The 19,307-nt window shown below is 46.8% G+C and overlaps 2 protein-coding genes across 2 annotated transcripts in view; one reads left to right on the forward strand and one right to left on the reverse strand.

The window, feature by feature from the left end:
* LOC125444887 (sulfotransferase 1C2-like) overlaps positions 1-19,307 on the forward strand; it is a 343,341-nt gene that overhangs the window by 190,863 nt on the left and 133,171 nt on the right. The gene's annotated exons all lie outside the window — the stretch shown is intronic.
* Positions 3,108-19,307, reverse strand: part of KREMEN2 (kringle containing transmembrane protein 2) — a 40,302-nt gene continuing 24,102 nt past the window's right edge. The window contains exons 5-8 of the mRNA XM_048517622.1: positions 11,649-11,981; positions 9,782-9,925; positions 6,472-6,544; positions 3,108-4,253 (exon numbers count right to left, since the gene is read on the reverse strand). Of these exons, the coding sequence (XP_048373579.1) occupies positions 3,959-4,253; positions 6,472-6,544; positions 9,782-9,925; positions 11,649-11,981 (845 nt within the window). The 3' untranslated portion in view covers positions 3,108-3,958. The remainder of the gene's footprint in view (positions 4,254-6,471; positions 6,545-9,781; positions 9,926-11,648; positions 11,982-19,307) is intronic.

A 19,307-nucleotide genomic window follows, 5' to 3' on the forward strand; every position in this document is an offset into this window, starting at 1 on the left:
CAAAGTTTCTATTCTTGATTAGCATAATAACGGAGGTACACTCCTAGGGTAGTTTCACATTCATAATCAACCACGACAGGCAATTTGGAAAGTTCCTTCCTCCTCAAAATCTATTTTGCAGGGTTCTCTCTCCTGGAAAAGTCATATTTCTCCCCTCTTCCTTTGCTCCCTTAGTTTCTCAATTGTTCTCAAATTCCACCCCTTCTGGAGCAGCCTCAGTCCCGACCTGGCTGGTTTTTGAGGACTTTAAATTCCCTCTTTGGGCTGGTTTACAAGGTAATTTTTTTTCCTGCAGATCTGGGAGTCCTTCTAGTAGCGTTTCAGTGAGTGGCCCCATTGTGTAGTTCTGATCATCTGTACTTGGGACTATCCACTGGACTACACAATACAGGATGCAATAAAAAAAACTAGGCAGAGAAGATTTACAATAATAATCTTAGTGTATTAATTACTCTTAGTACTGCATCATTAAACTTAAAGATTTCTCTATTTGCAATGTCCTTTGGGTAATCTGGTGGGGAAGGAAGTAAACACAATATCTTCTTTGTCTCCAAAAGTTATGTCGGTTGCCATTAAATATGAAAAAATTAACTTACGTTTTTTTATGAAGCTCTAGATTCAATTGGAACCTGCACTGAATTAAATATGCAACCCTCCGCATCTAAATTTCACACTGCTCTGTCTTGGGAATATCGAAATTAATCTGAACTGACCTATTAATTACATTTTTCCATCCATTTACTTTTAAAAACATTAATTAATGTAAATCTGTCCCGGATTTTAATATTTAGAAAGGTTTCATTTTGAACAAGATGTAAAGTTGCCAGCCTCCAACTCAGGTCTGGCGTTCTCTTGGAATTACGATTCGTCTCCAGATTATAGGGATTAGTTGTTTCCCTGGAGAAAACAGCTACTTTGGTGAGTGGATTCTATGGCATCCCATTCATGCCAAACTAACCCCCCTCCCTAAATGCTTCCACCCCAGACTCTACTCCCAAATCTCCAGAAATTTTCCAACCTGGAGCTGGCAACCTGAACAAGACATGGGACTTTGTCTAGCTATAACTTTATGTACTGTCTCACAAAAAAGATGTTAGTAGATTGCGTATTCCTTCACCACAACACTCAACGTGCCAAAGCGTTGACGAAGAATGCTCTGCCTGGGTCTTAATGCCAACCTAGCCCTGCTCTCTCCATCTGTTTGAAAGTTTGAAGATAGTTGTTTAATGAACGATAAAGGCTCTTGTATCAAAGTACCCTACTCAATAATGCACACCAAAACACCAGGATTGAGTATGATGTATTTGAGTGTATGTTGTGAAAATGTCCAACATAAGGCATGCCAGAGCTGAAAAAATTCACCCTCTTCACGGCCACTTCTGAGATACCTGCTATAACTATCATTTAGCACCAAGCATTCTAGTTCCCCCATCTTGCCTTGAAAACTTCTTCCTAAGGATTCTTGCTTCCCTCAGCCCTTGAATTTCCTGCCATGGCCTTTTCGACACTAGCCCCAGCTAGTGGAACACTCTGTCCAAAGAGGCTAGGTGCCAGGGGTTGCGCCTAAGTGATTGTATCTAGTTGATTGAGATGCATTCCTACTTCAATGTAATGCTACAAGATATATGTAACCAGCCTGCTATATGTTACTCTTCCTGTAATGGGACATTCTTCCCTTGATCTCATCTTTATGGCTTCACACACTTCGTAGATAACTATACTTATCCTGATACCTTCTGCTCCCATGGGAAGTGGAATGTTTCCGTTGCTCTGTGGGGCTTATCTCTATCTGCTGCCAACATTGGCGGCCCTCAGCTCCACTTTAACTCTTTCCCACACTCTTTGGGAAAATAGGAGGGGGGATTGTTTCTGAATATAGAGGGTAGCAAAAGCCAAGTTTGCCAGAACTGGCTTTGTCAAGCTGGGTGCTTCGTTGCCTTCTAATAAACCCTATTGATCAACAGTACAGAGTCCGTTTATTGATTCAAGGTCTGAGACCTAACACCAGGGCCATGTGAGATCTATCACAGTTCCACAGGGCCTATAAGACAGGAGCTGTTCCACCAGACAATGGTTGAGGGCAACAACGGTATTCCAACTCAACTGGCATCTCCTCTCTTTCTCTGGTTGCTAGATTTTGGATTTCACGTTATAGAGACGGATGCCATCTTTATGTTGTTAATTTATTGCTGAATAATAGTAATAATAATTTATATTCCCCCCTTTCTCCCCAATGAAGACTCAAGGTGGCTTACAACAATCCTCCACTGTATCTGTGAGGTAAATTAAGCTGAATATGAGTGGGGATTTAAACTGGGGTCTCCCAGATCTTATTCCAACGCTGTAAGAAGAGTTTGAATTTATACCCCTCCTTTCTCTCCTGAAAGGAGACTCGAAGGGGCTTACAAGCTCCTTTCCCTTCCTCTCCCCACAACAGGCACCTTGTGAAGTAAATTGGGCTAAGAGAGTTTTGAAGAACTGTGCCTAGCCCAAAGTCACCGAGTAGAGTTCGTGTGTAGGAGGGGGGAAACAAATCTGGTTTTCCAGATAAGAGCATGCTGCTCCAGATTAGAGTCCATCTGCTTTTTAACCACTATACCACGCTGGTTTGCTGCTTCTTCCCTTAAAGCTTGAACCATGCATTTCTCCATAGGAGCAGCAGTGGCGTAGGAGGTTAAGAGCTCGTGTATCTAATCTGGAGGAACCAGGTTTGACTCCCAGCTCTGCCGCCTGAGCTGTGGAGGCTTATCTGGGGAATTCAATTTAGCCTGTACACTCCCACACACGCCAGCTGGGTGACCTTGGGCTAGTCACAGCTTCTCGGAGCTCTCTCAGCCCCACCTACCTCACAGGGTGTTTGTTGTGAGGGGGGAAGGGCAAGGAGATTGTAAGCCCCTTTGAGTCTCCTGCAGGAGAGAAAGGGGGGATATAAATCCAAACTCTTCTTCTTCTTCTATTAACATGAACAAGAGGACATCTTGTTAAAAGTATTCTCATTCTCTACCGATGTTATTCCATGGCAACCAGACGTTTGTGTCCTCACCAGAGACAGAACTCTTTACACATTCAACATCCTGACCTCGAAAACAACAGAGAAACTTCACCACCAATATGAAAATAATTTAATGGAAGCTTTATATGCCGAAGTCCGTTAATGCCTTGCGGGCACAGGAGACGAAGGGGCTGCTTCACATATCCTCTCTTCTTATCTGATGCGATTGTTGCATTTCTGAAAGCCAAATGAATATCCCTTCTTCTTCTGTGTGTCCCACGGCCTCTGGACTCGGTTTGCACCCAAACAACCCCACAGCGATCGGCTCAGCATGCAACCAAGGGCCCCCTTTTCTCCATTCGGTGTCTGCGTGCCAGCCACCGATCTCCTGCCGCAGCTTCACAATGCTGTACAGATGCGGCCGCAGGATCCCACCGGGCCTTTGCATAATACAGAATCAAAAGGAGCTCCGACTCCCAGTACATGTGGTCCTTAATCCCTGAACAGGACACGAGTCCTCTCTGCAGTGAAGATTTCTACGGGAGAATTGGGGCAGGCATCCCTCCCGGCCCCTTGCTTCTCACAGGAGGTGCTTGTAAAAATTCCAGCACCAATAAGTGACCTGCTTGCTTCAAAAGAGGCATATATGTTTCCCCCCCAAAGAGATATGGCTATAAGGTCCCGGCACCTTGTATTCTCCCCGAGGGATAGCTTCTGCGGCAGCTCTCTCAACCTCAAGAAACACTGTCTGCTCACAAAAGGTCCCCCATTTCCCCCAATGCTGCTATCAACCACTCATTCCAGGCACTGACTCCCACCTACCCTGAGGGGTTATGGCTATAGAGTTCAGACTGCTTGATTCCCAGTCAGCCGAGGAAATCCCAAGTTTGGCGATGGAAAATGGACTGGTCCTTGGATGGAAGTGATGGTGAGAGGCGGAAATGACAGGACCCCCCCTTTATGGCTTCAGATGGTGGAGATGAGAGATTTGAGAGAGGACTGATTGGTAGAAGAAAGGTTCTCGTAACTGTGGCACAGGCAGGAGCAGTCGGAGGAGGCCTCATCATCGCCGCCGGCCCCGCCGCCATTGTGAAGGGGGCGGTGGTGCGGGGCGCCACGGGTGGTGCAGATCACCACGCGGGTGTGCCGGTAGGCCACAGCCCACGCCTCTCCTCCGAGGCACTGGCAGCGACTTCGTGGGCCTTTGGAGGAGAAGGGGCCCAGAGAATTGCCAGTCTTCTTCTGCACAAAAAGGCAAGTCCTGGAAAGAGGGAAATAAAGTAAATGGAAGAACTGGGAGGGACAAGAATTCAGACTACCAAACAGCATCATCACAACATAGCCAAATATGTGGACACACCAGTGGCGGAGCGGCAAGGGGAAGGGGGGTGCGTTGCACACCGGGCGCACACCTGGGCCCCCCGGAAAATCACCCCCGGTCCCTCCCCCCCCCTTCCTTCCCTTTGTGCCCCTGGGCAGCACATCTCTGCTTCCTCTTCCCTCATGCAGTTTAGTTCCTTTTCTTTTTCTAGTACTTTTTCAGGCTGAAAAAAGCAGCCTATTTACAGTTCAGGCTCAAAAACGGCCTGAGGAACTACAGTTCCCAGGAGACCTTGGGGCTCACGAGGTCTCCTGGGAAGTATAGTTCCTCAGGCAGTTTTTTGCCTGAACTGTGAAGAGGCCGCTTTTTTTCAGCCTGAAAAAGTACTAGAAATAGAAAAGGAACTAAGGTAAGTGTGGGAAGGGGGCAGGGGCAGGGGACCATTGGGGGGGGCACTGCACACTGGGTGCAGTTTGGCCCAGCTACACCTCTGGGACACACCCAGCTTTTGGCAACCCCTCATGGGGTTTTCAAGGCAGGGAACTTACAGAGGTGGTTTGTCATTGCCTGCCTTTGCTGGTCTCCCATTCAAGTGCTAACCAGGATCAACCTTGTTTAGCTTCCAAGATTCAAATTAACCTCGGCCATTCAGGTCAGGACTATGAGGACACCTAGGCAGATTCCGCATGGGCCAAAAACAGTGTGAAAACGGTGTGAAAACAGTGCAAACCCTTTTACACCATTTTAAACCATTTTGCACCGTTTTCACACAGCTGTTTTTGGCCCATGCGGAATCCACCTTCAATCCAGAAATTAGAGCTAAGAACAGGCAAGATAGCTCTTTTTATAAACCTAAGAAAAGCCCCTGGTGTGCTAACAATCTAGAATCTGAACACATATGTACAGGGGTTGTAAAAAACCCGAAATAGTATCAGCGCTCGTGCCTTCGAGAAACAAATGACCTCTTAGTAGCCACTGTGAGATTGCTAAGCAACCACAACTATATGGCCAGCCATCAAGTCTTGGCTTCTGTCAATAAAAGATGGGAGCCAGGGCCCTGCCCAGAGTTGTTCTGGCCTTTGAGGGAAGATTTCATTAGGGTCAGGCCTCGTAGTAACCACTGAGCAACTTGACACCATGCCACCTGCATGACTCACGGACTGCTTGCTACTGTTCAACAGCGGCCACCCAACAAAAGCCACTGTGGTACAGTGGTTAGAGTTTCAAATTAGTCTTTCCTGTTGGGAATCCCTTTTAAAACATTTTGTTAGCTGAGCTGCTAGCGTTATTGTTCACTGGGTTCAGCTCCTTTCAGAGATATATTTTGGTCTATTGATAACCGCATTTCCCCCCAGAAGAACAGTTGCCATCCTGACTTTTTTAAAAATTAGCAGAGAATAAAGCAATCACAATGAATGAAGTGCAGCCCCTTCAATAAGAAATAACATTGGAAAGATGGGACTTGCCAAGACATCCTCAGTACAAGAAGAAGAAGAGTTTGGATTTATATCCCCCCTTTCTCTCCTGTAAGGAGACTCAAAGGGGCTTTACAATCTCCTTTCCCTTCCCCTCCCAAAAGCAAACACCCTGTGAGGTGGGTGGGGCTGAGAGAGCTCCAAAGAACTGTGACTAGCCCAAGGTCACCCAGCTGGCATGTGTTGGCGTGCACAAGTTAATCTGGTTCACCAGATAAGCCTCCACAGCTCAAGTGGCAGAGCAGGGAATCAAACCCAGTTTCCCAGGTTAGAGTGTACCTGCTCTTAACCACTACACCACGCTGGCTCTCTACATCACAAGGATAGGGGTCTTAAAAGCTTGGCCCTGTGAAGCACTGGAATTGATCCACAGGATAAAACGGGAGAATCTTTTACATTGCCCCGAGATTATGGCCTGAGCCCATAAAGGAAAGGATGGCAGAGAAGCCAAATAAAATAAACAAATAAAACAGAAGTGCAAACATGCAGAAGTCACAAATATGCAAAAGGGAATAAAAAATGAAATGCAGATGATAATGGAAACCAAATGCTGTTTCCAAATTTTCCAACTTCAGTTTTAGAATTCTCCTTTCATAAGAATTAACGCACATCTGATATCATAAGGCATGGGCTACATTGTATTGTTGAAGGCTTTCACGGCCAACCGGCTGTTGCGGGCTTACCTTTTACGCAGGTGATAGGAGATGATGAGGATGGCCAAGACGAAGGTCCCCGTGGCAGTGTAGATCACCCAAGCTGCACAATAATGCAAGAAATGAAACTGTAAGTACATGACCTATAAAACATCCCATAAAATTAGATAAAGGTCCATGTTCCTGCTAAGTAGGAAGCTAAAGCCCGGGATGGCCGGTCACCTAATATCAGCAAAGCAATTTTGTCTGTCTCTAAGAAGCTTGGTCTAATTTTAGTCCAAGCATGGTAAAGGTTGAGTTGATTTGCTGGGGAAAGAAAAACAGATTTCAGACCTTGTAAGTAAGCAGAAATGCTTACTTATACAGTTGAACTGACATTTTCATCAGCCAGCGCTTACTTGGTAAAGCCAGACATCCCAGGCAGCGCTAAGAATTTTTTATTGTATTTGCTGTCTCACGCTTGTTCCAAAAACTCAAAGCCAGACAACCTGTCTCTTGCTGTGATTCTTTAAAGGGATGTTTTTGTGTTTCTACTGCTGAGTTTGGGGAACTGGAGAAGGATCGTTCTAACCCTTTCCGCCTACGGATGCTTCGATATCAAAAATGTCCCCCGCCAAGCTTCTTCCACTACAGTTTTTGAGGGGGGCGGGGAATCACTTGTAAATTTACCACCCTGTGAGTAAAAACAGTCTAGTTGCGCTGATTTTTGATATGGGGGGAAATACCCTGACAGGAAAGGGTTAAGGAACGTCTCTTCGCCCGGTTTCCATCTTGAAGGAAGCACTTTACATGTAGTACTACACTTTAAGCAATCACTTCAAAAGCACGTTTCTTCTTCAGTTCTCCATATTTGCACAGGCTTGACCACTGGGTGGCGTAAAACGTATTATATCGCCCATGAGAATGAAGGGGTGGGGAAAACGTGCCAGGAAACACACTTCCTTTTCCGAAATCACTGTTTTGAGAAAAGGGCAGCTCATAAAAAATCCGGATAGTGGCTGCTGCTAATTTAAAGTCCTAGTGAACATTAGGAGAGGTTTACTCGGGATCATGTTTCCAGGACACGGCAGTAGTGATAGAAAGTGCCGTCAAGTCTTAGCTGACTTGCGGCAAGGCACAAGATCTGCAGAGGTTGTTTGCCATTGCCCGCCTCTGCACAGCAACCCTGGATCTTTGTTTCTGCATCATCCAGGGTTTCTATGGGCTTGCCACGCTGCAGCTATTTCAAGCATGTCTGTCAGTTTCAAGAGTTTTCTTTTCCTTTGGCAGAATTGCTTTGTATCCCCCCTGCAGGTTGTTTGGATTTGTTCTGCTATGATTCTCCCATTTGACATTACTTTTGTTGCTCCACTATGATTCTCCCGTTTGACATTACTTTTGTTGTGCTATGATTCTCCCATTGGACATTACTTCTGTGGGGCTTGAATTGCCGTAGTGGCCCTGGGCTTCTGCTGAGCACAAGTACATTGTCAGCAGTTCTGCTGGGATTGCAAAAGTGCCCCACACCTTAAGTTTCCACTGGAAAGATTCTCTGGTTTGACATTGGTTCTGTTGGGCTTGCACTGCCATAGTGGCACTGGAGTTCTGCTGGGCATCCATTCATTGTTAGTGGTTCTGCTAGGATTGCAAAAGTGCCCCCCCACACACACACCCACACCCACACACAACCCTACAGTTACCACTGCAGAGATTCTCTGGTTTCATTTTGGTTCTGTTTGGCTGGTGCATTGGTTTTGTGGAACTAGTGCAGTGGTGGCGAACCTATGGCACGGGTGCCAGAGGTGGCACTCAGAGCCCTCTATGTGGGCATGCACACACAAAGTCGCCCCCCCCCCTACACATCTAGGCTGGCCTGGGCCACTGGGCTTGATTTTTAGCATTAAACCTAAGAACTAGTTTTGGGGAAGCAGTTTAGGTAACCCTGTTAAACGATGTTAGACCCCACTGATTTTCATGCAAAGAACTAAACTGCGATCCTTTACCTGGGAGTAAGCTCGGTTGCTGGCAATGGGGCTTGCTTCTGAGGAAACCCTCCTAGGGTCGTGATTTACCCATTGGAAGAGTTGCATGGTTGCTTCAAAGCAAAGCCACCAACTACCACCAAGCTTACTCCTGAGTAACACACGCTTCAGAGCCAGCTGTTTTTTCTAAACTAAAACTCAGTATTCAGGTTAAATTGCCGTATCGGCACTTTGCGATAAATAAGTGGGTTTTGGCTCGCAATTTGGGCACTCGGTCTCGAAAAGGTTCGCCATCACTGAACTAGTGGGATTATTGGTTTCTGCAATGGTTCTGTTGGGCTTGTTGTGTTGGTTCTTCCATGGGAGGCATCTGACCAGAGATTTCTGCCTACAGGCATAGCTTTTGCATTGGAAGCAAGCTGAAGGTTTTTCCCCCTCCATAAGGCCCCTTCCGCACATGCAAAATAATGCACTTTCAATCCAATTTCAGTGCACTTTGCAGCTGTGCGGAATAGCAAAATCCACTTGCAAACAATTGTGAAAGTGGATTGAAAGTGCCTTATTCTGCAGGTGTGGAAGGGGTCTAAGAAATAATGGAGGGAGGCACCCTGTTCGGGGTCCCACAGAATTGGACTCCTTGGCCCGATGTACTTGAAATTTGGTGGTTACTTAAAGTACAGAAAAGTTTCCCCGCAGGGAATACTGGACCCAAAAAATGAAAACAAAACATACCCAGTCTGAATATCATATTGACATTGGAATTCGGGAATATCAGGAATTCTGATATTTTTTGGCTCCAATATACCCGAAGCCAAAAAATATCAACTTTTTTGCTCACCTGATCTTTTACCTCACCCCATATAAAGTGAGAAAGGTAGGAGAAGTTGACCTTGGTGGCAAGCTTATACCACAGCCAGGTTTACCTGACGCATTCACAAACGTGTGTGTCAGGTGGCAGGTGCGTGTGCGTGTTTAACCCTTCCCCATTGGCTATTTCTGCATTCCTAATGGCTCACCCCAGAATCTGTTCTCTCTCTGAAGAATTCTGTGTTAACCTTTGACACATACAGCTGGATCCACGTGGGTATGCATGCAGTGATTTGAAGCACAAAAGTGGAAAAGTTTTAAGCACACGCACACGAACTTTACATGGTGAGAAAGGGTTATATACCCAGTCACAGTGAATCAGGAAAAACATACTGGCACCTGACTGGTGTATCCTCTGGACCAAGACACTTCTATCTTATCTATGGTGTTGTATTTCTCTTGCATTTGCCTGTGTGTAATGTGTAGCCCCTTGGGTTCCCTAGTCTGAAGCACACAGGCCCCGTCAGAGACTCTGAGTCACATTAGCACAGTCTAGATTTGTTGTTTTTTACCTCCAACCCCAATAGCAGAGTCATTGGCACTGTAAGGCCAGGTAGAGTTGAGCCACTCAGAAGAGGTCGGGATGAGGTGGGATCCATCACCTGGGAGCGTCCGCAAGTCAGATCGGGCTTCGTTGATTGCGGGACCCTTTACCCCTGCAAGGAGATCAAAATCAGACATTTGTAGATTGCAGGGTTGTAGTTTTATAGCATACCCTCTTCCCAAAGGCCTTATCATGACTTCTAGATTTGATAAAGATCACCACTGGTCCTATGGCTTTTGCCCCATCTATTCTGCATGGTAAATACATTGGCGAAAAACTGCTGTTTATAAGCCCAGAAAGGGGAAACAGAAGAAAACACAAATGTAAACACACTCTACAAATAGCACCACGGACAGTGATCTCAGATGGGATATGGACCACCACTACCTGCTGGTTCTTTGAAGAAGAAGAAGAGTTGGATTCATATCCCCTCTTTCTCTCCTGTAGGGAGACTCAAAGGGGCTCACAAACTCCTTTCCCTTCCCCCCTCACAACAAACACCCTGTGAGGTAGGTGGGGCTGAGAAAGCTCCAAAGAACTGTGACTAGCCCAAGGTCACCCAGCTGGCATGGGTGCACAAGCTAATCTAGTTCACCAGATAAGCCTCCACAGCTCAAGTGGCAGAGCGGGGGATCCAACCCGGTTCTCCAGATTAGAGTGCACCTGCTCTGATCCACTACACCACGCTGGCTCTCAGACTGTCTACAAAAATTTTGCCACAGGGATTGGAAAAGAGGGATTCCTTCCAATGTGGCCAGCCGAGGAGGGGCAAACGGGGACGAGAGGATGCGTGATTCTTGCACAAGACCCTCTGCTCACCTTCAGCATGGCGCCACAGGGTTTCAAAGATACATCAGGAGAAAGCAGCTCATGATGCATCCACTGCGCAGATGGCAATGGGGTGTGATCGGAAGCCATGCTAGCCAGGGGAAGGCAGGTATGTGTGAGTAAAGCACTCAAGGGCTTCACCTGGGTTGTTGTTTTTTTAAAAAACTCAAACCCCTCCCTATTCCCAGGGGCCCAGTTCAAAGGAAGGACAGTCCTCCTCCAACCTCACCCCCCCCTCTCCCTTGCAGGTGTGGAACCAGTGGCTTCTAATTAAAGACTCCAACTACAAGCCTCAGGGAACGGTTGGCAAGCGCTGGCGGGGGGGGGAGGCTGAGAGTTCAAAGACAGCCCCGCTGCTTGTCCCGGACTCACTCCGTGTTTTCTGCAATCCTCTAAGTAATGAGGTATTTGCATCTGTGGTTCACCTGGCCCCATCTGGCCCCAAGCCTCCCCCTGAAAGAGCCTGCGTTTCGGGATGCCACTCGGCCTCGTTACGCAAGACCAGCGGAATGGGTTTGGCCTGCCCGCTTTCCCCCAGATTGGAAGGACATTGCAAAACAGACCCAAGAAAGACCGCGTGAGAGAAGCGACGTCCCTGCCGAATGAGGCAAGAAGTCTACCGAGAGGACATTTGCATCCCATTGAGAACACCGCAAGCCTCCCAAGATTTATTCGAAAGCCAGCGACAATACTGGAAGCCGGCCTGCTTGTGGATTTTCTGTTATTATGTGAGAGACTCTCTTACAGATCGCTGAACAATTCAGACCGTATACATCTATTTATAGAACGGGTTCTTGGAATTTGTGACCCGCCTAAGAGAACTGTTGATTTTGGGGATTTGAATGAAGATCATATGTTGAGCTCTCCCGTGCATTTTGTAAATAGCAGTAGTTTAGTAAAAGTATGGAAGCGTTCAGTCGATTCGACCGCTAGCCGCATTTGTGCAATCGCGTTTGCTGTTCCTGCTCTGCCCCTGAGGCAGCTGGCTTTCTCTTGGCTTGGCTTACCCCTATATGAGATGGCAAAGCCCTGGGCTTGCAAGAGCTGGTCCGACTGGAAAGAAAGGATCAAATAGTCCGTGAGCAGCAGCAGGGAAGCTCCGGGCTTCCGGCGCCCATCAAACTGGGCCAACAGCTGGTTGCTGCGTCCGTCCCAAAGCTCCAGGCGGTCGTTGGGGTCGTGCAGGTCAAAGATCCGGAAAGTCAGCTCCAAGGACTCGCAGCCCAGGGGGCACAGGACCCAGCTGCAGTTGCTGTCGGCCTCGTAGTCGTCCGGAAACTGGGGCGAGTAGATCACACCGGAGAGGTCGCTGAAGTTTCCCTGACAGGCACCCATGGAGACTGTGCGGTGGAGAGAAGTGGGGGGAAAGGGTCAGGAGAAGGCCTTGCACACTGTTCCAAACATTCCTCGGATATTCTCTGGCCCCTTCCGCACATGCAGAATAATAATGCACTTTCAATCCACTTTCAATGCACTTTGAAGCTGAATTTTACTGTGTGGAATAGCAAAATCCACTTGCAAACCATCGTGAAAGTGGATTGAACATGCATTATTCTGCATGTACGGAAGGGGCCTGTGATGTATCTGTAACCTCAGCTTGTGGGTTCTGTGGGGCAGTACTTGGAAGGAGTTGCAAAGAACCAAATTTAAACAAAACAGTTTACTTTACTTAACAAATAACACTTTTAAAACATTTTAACCTTAGCAACTTTTGCACTTGTAGTCCTTTGCAGTCCTGTTAAGTTTAATTTTCAAGTCCTGGCATTAGCAGTCCAATGGACTGCTGCTCCAATGATCTTGCCAAGTCCAATTCTTCTGGTTTTGCTGGTGGTTGGTTTAGAAATACTTCTGAGGCTTGGTGAATGGGTTCATGATGATTTAGAAGGTTCCCTAGAAAAACTCTCTTTCACCATTTACATACACAAAACCCACCAGAGCAATGTACCTATTCTGCACATTTTACAATATAGCAAAAATAAAACTCCCTTCAAACTAGTTCCCTTGGCTAACATTGCAGTTACTCTTAAAACAAGGTGTTAAGGGCTTGCACAATGTGTCAATCAAGGTCCCAGCCTGGTAGTCTCGCTTCCTCCAACCTCATGAGTTCTGCAGCATTCTACTTCATTTCAGACTCCACCCCTTTCTGGGTCATCCCATTCTGACACAGGGGTTACATATCTACGTTAGATTTTTTAACAGTTCCATCCTTAATCCCAGGAACTGCTGAATGAAGACACGGTTTCCCCTCAGATGTCAAGTCTAGCTAAACATGATAGAATCCTCGGGACCCCCTCCCCAGAACAGACAACAACTACAAATTTTGTCTTCGCCCAATTCAGATCAGAACAGCAGCCCACCGGGGGAGAGGAGTTTAAGCTCCCCCTTTGGTGCCTGATGAGAGGAGCTTTGACTCCCAAAAATTCGTACCCCCAAAATCTTGTTGGTCTCTAAGGTGCTAATGGACTCGAATCTAACTGTTCCGCTGCAGACCAACACAGCTACATTCCCAAAACTACCCTCCCATGCCATTTCCCCAAGTCGAAATGGCCCTGAACAGTCACTGTTTGTCCCATCCAGGAAACTTCTGTGTCCTGATAGGCTACACATAAGTTTCTGCAACAGGGCAAATAGCTCTCCGGGGCAATTTTAGTTGGGAAAATAGCACAAGGGGGTGAAACGTAAGCTCCTTCTCTCTGTCCGTTATTGTCCCCATCTGAATTGGGCCTCCGCATACCCCAGAAATAAGTTCTGAGCACAACATCTGTAGCGTTCGTCAGGTTAACAGGGCTGACATGGGGAAACATGAAGATAAGTTAAAGGCGTGTGAGAGAGAGTTTTAGATTTCTACCCCACCTTTCTCTCCTGTAAGCAGACTCAAGGTGGCTTTCAAGCTCCTTTCCCTACCTCTCCTCACAACAGGCACCTTGTGAGGTAGGTGGGGCTGACAGAGTTCGGAGAGAACTGTGACTAGCCCAAGGTCACCCAGCAGGAACGTAGGAGTGCGGAAACACATCTGGTTCACCAGACAAGCCTCCGCCGCTCAGGTGGAGGAGCGGGGAATCAAACCCAGTTCTCCAGATTAGAGTCCACCTGCTCTTCGCCACTACACCACGCTGGTGAATCCACATTTGCCATGAACTTCCCTGTGAGACCTGTGGGCCAGGCATGTTATTTTTAGCCCAACCTACCATACAGGGTGGTTGTGAGAATAAAGAGGAGGAGGAGGAAGAGGAAGAAGCCGAACTGATCCAGAAATCAGTGGTCAAGCGGACCATTGAAGTCACATTCCTACAATCATTTGCCACTCCTGATTCGCACTGCCGATTTTGTAGCCCAGTATGACAATCCTTAGTTCACAGATTGCGGGCAGAGACTGAAAAAAGCCCCTGGGCCAGTGGTGGCGAACCTTTGGCACTCCAGATGTTATGGACTACAATTCCCAGTTGGCCATGCTGGCAGGGGCTGATGGGAATTGTAGTCCTTAACATCTGGAGTGCCAAAGGTTCGCCACCACGGCCCTAGGCCCAAAGTCATGCAGCGAACCCATCTCTGAGGCAAGGTTTCATGACAACTCCCCAAGCGGGGGGGAGAGGGGGTGGACAGCAGCAGCAGTAGTAACAAAAAAATGAATGTTTACTTGAAAGATGCAAAATAAATCTGACCAACTGTTTATAACATAAAAGAATTGAATGTGCAGGACTGTTGGGAATTATCATGGTAACCGAGTCACAAAGCATCCAGACAGAAAATCTGGGTTGCTGTAATTACAGCCAGTTAGAGCTCAAATGCCACAACATTAATAAAAAACAAATGTGAGGGTGGGGTTGGGAGTGAGGAGCGGAGCGTCTGCTGAGCGTGCAGAAAGTCACTAGTTCTATCCTTGGTGTCTCCCGTTAAAGACAGCCAGCATCCGGAAACACCTTTCTCTACCTGAGGGCTGCTACCAATCACACCACAGAAGAGGCTCTATGGTTGCTTCTGCCTGGGTCTCTTGCACTGCCCCCTCCCCTGGAAAAAACACAGTGGAGTCTTCTTTATAACATTATTGTGAAATGATGGTTCACTTTCCGGGTTTTCCATTGTGAGGTTTCCCAAACCAGCTCTGGAATGCTGTTTTCCAGGAAGATCATACCAAAAGTGGGTCGGAGAACTGAGAAGATGGGACGATGCATATTTCCCCAGCTCTCGCCCACATCCATTTCTTCGCCACCCCCAGTGGGGGTGGGAATGGGCTGTGGCATTGAGAGCATAATGGGGAATTGTCCCACACATGAAGCGGCCTTATACCGAACCAGCCTACTGGTCCCTCAAGGTCCATATTGTTTACTCAGACTAGCAGTGGCTCTCCAAGATTTCAGGTAGAGTTCTTTCTGGTTAAGAGCAGGTGGATTCTAACCTGGATAACTAGGGTTTGACTCCTCCACCTGAGTGGCAGAGGCTTATCTGGTGAACCAGATGTGTTTCTGCACTCCTACACTCCTGCTGGGTGACCTTGGGCTAGTCACAGTTCTTCAAATTCTCTCAGCCCCACCTCCCTCACAAGGTGTCTATTATGGGGAGAGGAAGGGAACGGAGCTTGTAAACCACTTTGAGTCTCCTTACAGGAGAGAACGATGGGATATAGTCAAAACTCAACCTCCTCTTCCTCTCCTCATCACCTTCTGTCTGGTCCTTTTTAACTGGAGTGGCGGGGGATTGAACCCCAGACCTTCTGCATGCCAAGCAGATGAGAACACAGCCTCTCCCCATGTGTGAACAACTCTGTTTGGCACAAGGCAACTTCACAAGCCAACAGAGATCACATTATGCTGATACCTGTTGCTCAGACCCGCCCTCCATGAAAAGTCATCTGGTTAGGATATGTGTCATGACAAGCCCCATATTTATAGTACCTCCTTCTAGGAATAGGGCCTGTTTTCTTCAGAAAGACTGATCCTGACCTAGGGCCATTTCAAATAGGGCTGTCAACTCTGGCTTGGGGAGTTGGAGGCAGTGGCTGGGAAGGGCAGGGACCAGGGAGGTGCAGTTACCTCAAAAGGGATGGGATTCCATAAAGCCTACCCTTGGATGCTGCTATTTCCCCCAGTTGCCCTGATTTCTGTAGTCCTCAGGAGCGGGGCCTTTTTGGTGGTGGCCTGGGGTTCTGGAATGTCCTAACACAGGAAGTTTGCCTCATCCCCTGTCCTTTTTCGTCGAGGGGCAGAAACATTCTTGCTTGATTAACCCTTTAATGGCAACTGTGGTTTTGTGTTCTATTCGGCTGCTGCACCATCTAGCTCTAGCTGGTGAAGGTTCTATTAAGTTTTAATACAGAGCCTTTATTGTGTAATTAAATGAGTGGTTTTATGCTGCAGTCTGCTTCCGACGCGACAGTTAAAAACTAGGGTACGCAGTTAGTAAAGGAAATATCCCATAAATGACTAGGAAGGCAGTTAATAGATGGGAGACAGTGGAGGAAGGTTAAAACACAGCCAAGGTGGGGCCCGGTGGGTGGACCACTGCGCCTAGAGCTCTGATTTGCCCCACCTAAGAATTCTTGTAGAAAAACAAGCTTTTAAATTTGTGACATGATAGCTTCCGTTTGAAGTATGTAGGCTTCAAGGCTTATGAGGAGAGACTGCAGCGTTTGGGACTCTTTAGTTTGGAGAGGAGACGGCTGAGGGGGGATATGATTGAAGTCTATAAAATTATGCATGGGATAGAAAATGTTGACAGAGATAAATTTTTCTCTCTTTCTCACAATACTAGAACCAGGGGGCATTCATTGAAAATGCTGGGGGGAAGAATTAGGACTAATAAAAGGAAACACTTCTTCACACAACGGGTGTGATTGGTGTTTGGAATATGCTGCCACAGGAGGTGGTGATGGCCACTACCCTGGATAGCTTTAAAAGGGGCTTGGACAGATTTATGGAGGAGAAGTCAATTTATGGCTACCAATCTTGATCCTCTTTGATCTGAAATTGCAAATGCCTTAGCAGACCAGGTGCTCGGGAGCAACAGCCGCAGAAGGCCATTGCTTTCACATCCTGCATTTGAGCTCCCAATGGCACCTGGTGGGCCACTGCGAGTAGCAGAGTGCTGGACTAGATGGACTCTGGTCTGATCCAGCAGGCTAGTTCTTATGTTCTTATGTTCGTCTATGAACAAAATTAATTCTATTTTTTATATCAGCAGCAACTGACCCCCGCACAAAACGTCAGTGCTCCAAACATCGTATAACCCTGCCCACCCCAAGTCCAAGATCCCCCTGGCTCTGGACAGATGTTTCAACAGTGCTCTCACGCTCCTTAGACATAAACAATCCTGAAATGAATCCCCTTTGTAGTGATGGCTCTGAGCCTGGCAGGTTGCTGAAAGGAAGTTAGGAGGAACCTGAGAAAGGAAGGTGCTTGTCCTCAACAGGAAAAAGTCCCTGAGCTATTAAAAAAAATAGGTCTTATGCAGTGTTTCTGACACTAATAAATTCATTATTCATATTCATAAAAAAGCATTAGGAGCTGAAGCAAAAGGTTCCAGAAATACCTGTTGGGATCAAAAGGGATCAAAAGGGATGAAAAGGCCAGGCTACTAATATGCAGATGCCCTCACTAATTGATTATGCTATCTTCATGGTTACTCACATGCTAAATGGGTGGATCCCACCCAACACATGCAAATCAAGCTTGCTAACTGCACCCTTTACACTTGTTAACATGCAAATGGTTCTTTCTCCCACCCTGGGCATTCCACAGGTATATATACTCCACTTGCTTTACTACCATAAGATCCTCTGAAGATGCCAGCCACAGATGCAGGCGAAACATCAGGAGAAAATGCTGCTAGAACTTGGCCATACAGCCTGGAAATCCCACAACACCCCAAATACCTGTTGCTTAGGAGATCACTGTGTCGTTCTGCCCCCTGTCAATTTATTTCTTTGAGGTCCTACCAGAAAATATGGCTGTCCCACCTAGCGACGAAGAGAATGTGCAGGCCTGCCCTAAGAGACCATGGCAACTCGGATTTTCAAGAAATTGCTGGACTAGAATTGACAGCAAACATTTGGGGACATAGGGAATCCTTCAGGCATGTGTTCGCCTTTCATAAATGGTTTGCTCCCAACCAACTTTCGCTTCTGGCTTCGTGGAGCAGAAGGCAAACTGTAAATATTTTTACAAACAAATTTGCTACAATCGTGTTGGTGCAGATTTGTCTAAAAGGGGTGTTTAAAGAAATACTAGAATTGTGTGGGCGGTGCCTTAAAAGGACTCCCTCTCTCTATAAGGCTGTACTATGGAGAACAGAGATCGGATCCGGGGTCCCATAAGTTTGCAAATTTCCAGGTGGTTCCTGGAGATCTCCCACTATACTCTTTCTCCCCGAAAGATGACAGGGGATTTGTGAATTAATCGGCCATTTCCTGGATCTTCTGTGTCCTAGAATGCTCTACTTGGGTCCCAGTGGTTGCCTAGATCTGTCCCCAAGGCACTAGGACCCAAATGGAGCATTCTAGAACAAAGAAGGTCCAGGAAATGGTGGATGAATTCACAAATCTCCTGTATTCTTTCAGTGAGAAAGAGTATAGTATAATAGACATCTAGACAACTCAGCCCCCGCAGAGAAAATGGCTGATGGAGAGTGGACTCTATGGCAGCAACCTTGCTGAGGTTGCTTACCTTTTCCCCAGGTATTGCTCACCAACATCTCCAGGTATTTCCCAATCTGGAACTGGTTTTGAAAATACCTGTTTAACAGTTAGGTGTAAATTGTAGGTTCTCCTCATTTGATGCTCAATTTTGATTGGGACCGGGGGTAGAGGGGGTGGGGGCCGACCTGTCTATGTGTACTGAAGAAGAAGAAGAAGGAGGAGGAGGAGGAGGAGGAGGAGGAGGAGGAGGAGGAGGAGGAGGAGGAGGAGGAGGAGGAGGAGGAGGAGGAGGAGAAGAAGAAGAAGAAGAAGAAGAAGAAGAAGAAGAAGAAGAAGAAGAAGAAGAAGAGAATTTATATCCCCCCCTTTCTCTCCTGTAAGGAGACTCAAAGAGGCTTACAATCTCCTTTCCCTTCCCACCTCGCAACAAACACCCTGTGAGGTAGGTGGGGCTGAGGTCCCAACCTGAACTCGGTACCAAGCATGCAGGAACAGAAGGGAACCCGAAACTTACATCTGTCTGTAGAGATTGTGTTAACATTTTTAAATGGTAGAAAATTGAGCTTTTAAAGCTTCTCCCATCTCCTGACATCCCACAAAGTTTAAAAAAAAAACAAGAAAGAAAACAGCCAAGTGTCTGAAAAACAGGAAAAACAAAACCCTCCTCGAAAACCGACATTTGTTAAAAATAAATCAATCAATAAAATCCAGATGTTTAGCGCATGAAAGTTGGAAGAACAGTGGCAAAACGATAGCCACTGTGGAGAAACCCTGAACAAGTTTTCTTTTCAAACCCAAACATGCTGAAGGCCCCCGTGTACGTTCTTTCCTGTTTCAAATCAGGAATCTTCCTCTTTATCAATGCTTATCTCCTGCCTGCAGCAAAGTGCGCCATTCCCTCCACGCAACACAAGGTGTCCAGGAGAGACATGAAAACAAACAAAGAGCCACATTTTTAATGCCTTCCAAATTTATTTGGAGATAGTTTGGGAGAGGGACATGGCCTACCTTGCAAGCAGGGTATTCAAAATGAGAA

This window comes from Sphaerodactylus townsendi, linkage group LG15, assembly GCF_021028975.2.
Source record: "Sphaerodactylus townsendi isolate TG3544 linkage group LG15, MPM_Stown_v2.3, whole genome shotgun sequence".
In the NCBI taxonomy this organism is placed as follows: Eukaryota; Metazoa; Chordata; class Lepidosauria; order Squamata; family Sphaerodactylidae; genus Sphaerodactylus; species Sphaerodactylus townsendi.